This window comes from Sinocyclocheilus rhinocerous, unplaced genomic scaffold (assembly GCF_001515625.1).
Source record: "Sinocyclocheilus rhinocerous isolate Xijiao unplaced genomic scaffold, SAMN03320098_v1.1 scaffold469, whole genome shotgun sequence".
Classification (NCBI taxonomy): Eukaryota; Metazoa; Chordata; class Actinopteri; order Cypriniformes; family Cyprinidae; genus Sinocyclocheilus; species Sinocyclocheilus rhinocerous.
In genome coordinates this window covers 255,817-261,729 of record NW_015636034.1, presented here as the reverse complement: position 1 = coordinate 261,729, position 5,913 = coordinate 255,817, and the positions used below count along the sequence as shown (strand labels likewise).

At 36.5% G+C, this 5,913-nt stretch overlaps 1 protein-coding gene across 8 annotated transcripts in view; it reads left to right on the top strand.

The window, feature by feature from the left end:
* Positions 1-5,913, top strand: part of LOC107747537 (centrosomal protein of 170 kDa-like) — a 40,100-nt gene that overhangs the window by 12,712 nt on the left and 21,475 nt on the right. For all 8 annotated transcript variants that reach the window (XM_016562096.1, XM_016562091.1, XM_016562088.1 and 5 more), the window contains exons 4-7: positions 1,043-1,121; positions 1,396-1,454; positions 1,623-1,794; positions 3,622-3,759. In XM_016562096.1, the coding sequence (XP_016417582.1) occupies positions 1,043-1,121; positions 1,396-1,454; positions 1,623-1,794; positions 3,622-3,759 (448 nt within the window). The remainder of the gene's footprint in view (positions 1-1,042; positions 1,122-1,395; positions 1,455-1,622; positions 1,795-3,621; positions 3,760-5,913) is intronic.

Below are 5,913 nucleotides of genomic sequence, written 5' to 3'. Positions count from 1 at the left end.
TCAGATGCAGGCAGTGCGCTGCATGAGACAAAAAAGTAATATAGCCAAAACAACCGCATAGCCGCCGCTCTTTAGTGTAGATGCATGTTGATTTTATCAGACGATGCCGCGATTATAAGTGAGAGTGACTCCTGGTTAACATTTAAAAGGGGTCGTGTTTAGTCACTATTTAGTGTGGTATTTTTTGACAATATTCACTCATTATGACAGTAAAATAGGGCATTCTAAGTCAATATACTGCAGTATTTCCTCTCTCAATCAGTAGAAAATATGGTTAACACCCGGTCATGCATGAAAAAAAAATACCGTCATGTAACGTGAAACCGGTATAATTTTGAAAAATACCCTGATATAAATTTTTGGTCATACCGCCCAGCACTAAAATATGTCAATACAGTTTACATTTTTATTTTTATTTTTCAGCTTAATTTACAGGGTCTTTGAAAATTCTATATGTAAAACAGTATATTACAAAACCATTCCACAAAACACTTAGGGCCAGATTTACTAAACAGGGCAAATTAGCGCGAGAGCACAATTCTAAAACAGCTCTGATGGGCGTAAAAATTTCTGCGGGTGATTTACTGACAACACGCAAATGAAAGAACACAGACACAACATCTCATTTACATATCGACCAACGCAATATACCAAGCGCAAATTTGTGTAGTCGCAAATAAGCAGAGCCGATGCTCATCATGTGCGGGTGAACTACTTACGACACACAGGCACAAAATAGTTTAAGACACGCTTTTTTGGGCGTTAATTTGACGAGCGCAAACGTTAGTAAATCGCATTGTGTGATTCATTTTAATACTCTCCTCCCATAAATTTTGCGTTTGAAAGGGGAACTCCTACAAATGCATATTCAATAAGGTCAGGTGCAAAAAAAAAAAAAAAAACTGTCCACGCCTTTTCAGTGCTAATTTTTCCACTGTGCGTCTTTAGTAAATCCTGACAGTACTATTTTAGCGCCATAATACTGGACCCGTATAAGTTGAGCCCAAAAATGTGAATTTAATTTGACTTTTTTTATTTTCAGACATTTGTGAATGATGTCAGAATCCAGGAACAGATGTACATCACTTTAAAGATTGATGACAAACTGCGGTTTGGATATGATATCCTTCAATGCACTGACTCAATAAGATTTTCTTCTGAAAGCCTTTAAGATTTAGTGTTAATTTAGTATTTCAAAGTCCTTATGTGTATCTGTATGTGATTGAATTTGCTTATACACTCATAATTTGAAAGGTTTATGTGTATGTGCATGACAAAGAAAAGAAGTAGAACTAGAGTTATATGGTTCTATATTTTGAGCCCTGTGTGTGAATGTGTATGGATATTTAGTATGTTTTGGCTATTTATGAAACTGTCTTCCTTAACTCGACTCACATACCAACTTGTTCACTGTGGTGCGAGGAGAGTTACATGTGCCAGAGGAGGCTCTGAAGGTAAAACAACCACTACATCTCTGAATCGGTTAATATAGTTAACAATATACTGGTATCAGTATATCAGAATTGCACTTGCTGAACTTATGTAGTTTTTTATCTTCCTGAAGTAATGTTTGATGACAGGTTTCTGGAGATTACTGTGTTCTTCTCTCTCCTTTCTGTCAGCATGAGAAGTTCACCAGCCAACTTCAGCTGGGCAAGAAGCCCACCTGTGCAGAGCCCTCAAAAACCCCCAAGTCTTCCCCAGACAAAGCCAAAGTGAGCAAACCCACAGAGCCCATTGCTGAACCAGCAGCCAAACCTGCAGAGCCAAACAAAGGAGATGACAAGATGCCAGGTAAAAATCACCTTGATGATGTCAGGGTATAAGTTATGGATAATTGTATTTGTGTCTGAAGATTTCAAACCACTTTGTAGGTGATGCAAAACAATGTGTCTTCTTTAAATAATGTGAGCAATACTGGACTAGCCTCTGACTAATCCATTGTCCCTTTTCAGCAGAGCAAGGTGACATAAATGATCATGGTCTGTTTTTATTGAGGCATTGACTAGTGGCAGGTGTAAGTGACCTTCTGTCATCTCATCTGATGTCAAGCACCAGGGCGAGATTCAGAAAACCATTAACTCTCCTCACACTGTAGCAACGTGTGACACAAACATGTGACAGTTGTGAAAGAGAAAAACGGCCCTCTGGCTAAAAAGAAGATTGCATCTGATTTTTTCCTGTAATGGAAAAAGGAAAAAACTTGTCACAAATGGAAAATTAAGGATGGCATTGTTAACTCGTAATGGTTAGTACAGTTCCATTGATTTCACATTTAATGGTCACACTATTTGTGCTATGGACATGATACCTCAAATCAGAGAGGTGTTCTGTTCATTTTAATCACATAGACATATATTGACAGAGTTATATTGGGTTTAGAATATGAGAGAATATAATTGGGATGGGCTCTTTTGATTTAGACACCTAGCAACATGCTAAAAACCAATAAAAACCTGTTTTCAAGCCGTTGTAAAATACTCTATAAACATACCTGTGACCTCTTTACATTCTGCTAAACATTGCTGAAGAACTACATTGCTTGGTGGAATAATTAGTGTTTGTTATCAATAAATTATTACATTTTTGTTGCTGTGTGTTTGTTTTATCAAACCTCGCCAGGTATATTTTGTAATATGTAATGCCTTGCCTAACTACGCCCCTTATTAGCTGTTCTAAAATAACTGTAAACCACAGCTTCATGGGGCTTATTGCTTTATTTGAGACTTGAATGCATCTAAACACATGTATTTGTGTGTTACTCTACGTAATTAGAACTATGGTTCAGCCCTGTCGTGAAGTGCTGGATATTTAATAATAGGCAAGGGAACAGCCCTACTCCCATGCCTCTGTTTTCCAGCCATCAGCGTGTAAAGGGCGGGTAGCATTTAACATTCACTCTTATCTCACTGCCACCTGGTTATTTCATCCTGCTAATTGTTAGGCTTGTCCAATAATCCCCTGCCCCCCGCCTGTTAAAGTTACATGATGCAGCTGTGTGCAGCACATGAAGAAACTACTGATTTCTGTAGCCAATCAAATCCACTGCAGCACTGGAATCTCTGAATCGGTATTATGAACATCAAAAGTGTTCCCCTACAATTTACTTGAATTTGGATTGTACAAATGGCAAATATTTCAAAAAGAAACAGGCTTATCTTGCATACAGTGAGCCCTGTTAGTTTGTACTCTATGAAATTAAGGTTTAGCTGCAATCCTGCATCATGTACATAGATAAGTAAGTAAAAAGTAAGTGTTTGCTGTTTTTTTTTTTTTTTTCAATACAAAAGGAGATTTTGATTGATATACACACTGGCATTTCATAGCAGCCATGGCTATTAAACTTCAAAAAACTCAACTTATGCATATGTTCCAAGTTTTTTGAAACCATATAAGAGCTTTTTGTGAGGAACAGTTCAGTCAAAAGTGACATTAAAATGTAAACATGAAAGCAAATTGAATTTGTGAGTTTAAATTCAGAGAGGAAACAGCACATAATATCAGAGGAAAGGAAAGTAGGTAGTGAAATACATACATAGCCACATATAGTGTTAGTGTTTATACCTTATGTACTTAAACTCTCATGTCCTCAATAGCAAAGTCTTTTTTTTTCTATAACAGGTGATATAGCTGCCGTGCACAGGGGAACCCCGTTGTATGGACAGCCATCCTGGTGGGGTGATGGGGATGCAGATGATGAGAATTCCTTTAAACAAGAGAATAAAACATCTAGAAAGAAGCAGGAGAACAGCGGAGCAGGTAAGATATCCCAGAATCCTTTTAAACTCTCTGCTTACACAAAAGTTTTTGGGGTTTTTTTGGACAAAGTTTTAAAATTGTAAAAAAAAAAATTCCACTTTGGCTTAATTAGACAGTCAGAGAAGAGAAGATTCTCTTATTACCACATTTTGAGCAGATCTACTGTTTGCTGTTCTATTGTTTGCTGATTAATCCAGAAAAAAACTGTGTGAAATTTGTTTCCGATTGAAGCTGGTGTGTTTTGATCTGGAATCCAATTAACTTGCTCCGTATAGGAGTAATGGGATTGTAGATTACAGAGGCTTTACCACAGCAGGACATCACACATTTGCTACAGACACCAAACCAGACAAGTGTACTCAAAATAGTCTTTTGATACAGCAAAAAAAAAAAAACATATTGTGCACTTAGTGTGACATTTTATTTTTTCTTATGATGTGATTTTTGTCATTTACCCACTGTAGCTTGATTACATCTGCACATGTAAACGTACTGAATAAATGCTACATTTCTAGATTATGTGCATGTACTGTATATGTATATAATGACAGTTGTTAGACCAAAATAACAATAAACATGAGTTATTTTGGTTTCTTTTTTTATAATGTGTGCTGCTTTTATCGTTGAGCCCAGAATAGACCATTAAAGCCCAGAGATCTTACTCGTGCCCTTGAGCCCTCCTAATTTAATTCACTCAAAACAGCACCATCTCTGTTCAGAAATGCAAAATCTGCTCCCAGAAGAAGCCTTGTTTCTTTCTTAGGGAATGTTGGGTAAATATATCTCAAAGGGGTAGTGCTGGCACATTGAGTGGCATTGTTTAACAAAACCTTACAGTGTTACTCAGACAAAGAGTACAGACTCCGGTTCAGAAGACGGTGAAGTTGGCAGAAGCTTGAAATGAATCAGCATTATTTGTTTCAGGCTTGCTAAACCTCAGTGCTGCCACAGAGAGAGAAAATCATTCATGCAACAGTCCACCACATCAAAGTGCCAACACCTCCCAGAGCTATTTTAGGCGGCAGTCAAGGCTGGTTTTCCGAAGGCAGGGACTCGCAGGCCAGCGTAGGAAAGAAAGAGGAAGAGAATGTAAAGGGAACCGTCTCCCTTAAGAAGTGAATAGGTTGATTGGTAGACAAGCCCAGCCCCCTCCATCTCCATTGTCACAGAGGCGTGTTTGCTTTCTCCTCTGTGACACCAGTGCCGCTCATCACAGAGGCAGCCACACATGCTAGATTTGTAAGTATTTTCAGTATTGAATTTTTTTGTACTTTATTAAACATAGTTAATCTTATGTTAACTTATTAGTAAAGGAGCAAATTTACATACAAGATTTTGTGCCTCACATTAACTTACTGAGATGTATTGTCAAAAGTTCTGCTAAACAGATGTGATATGTGTTTAGTAGTAAAAAACAAAAGGAGTTAAGTGGAATTCGAATAGTAGGTAGTGATTTTTTTGTTGTATTTTGTTGCTGAGGATGAATAAAAGAATCGTTGTTGCATGTCTTATAAGTATCTCTTAATATAATAACTTAAATGAGGAAGTGCAAAAGTATTTTTAAAAATAGGAAGTTTCAGCTGCACTCTGATAGGTTGTGCTGTGCAGAGGATTAACTAGACATCACTTTCAGTACATTAGATGTAGTGAAGTAATTGTGGAAATTTAAGTAGAACTTAAGCTGCGTCCCAAATGACGCACTATACACTATGCACTCATACACTATGTACTTATGCACTTTGTACTCAACCATGCAGATATATCATTTTAAATGAAGAATCTAAATCGGTTGTTCACGTTTTGTGCTGTGATTCATTTTTAGGTTAAAAAATTCTTACACACCCTCTCTCTACCCATATTGAAGGGATTAACATATTATTTAGTTCATTTTATTATTAATTCATTATTTGTTTTCAGAGTATACATTGGTGCCGTGTTCATGAGATGTTTGTTTGTCTTTCTTTTGTTTTAATCTTTTCTGTGTATTTACCATTGTAGCCTACATTACCGTTCTACCAATACTTGTATACTGCAAAAATACATGAAATTGATCAAAAGGGACTTTTGAAAGGTAGTATGCATTTAATATGTTATTATTTTTAATATAATACAATTTTAATTTTTTTTAAATATTTTAATTATAAAATTTATAGT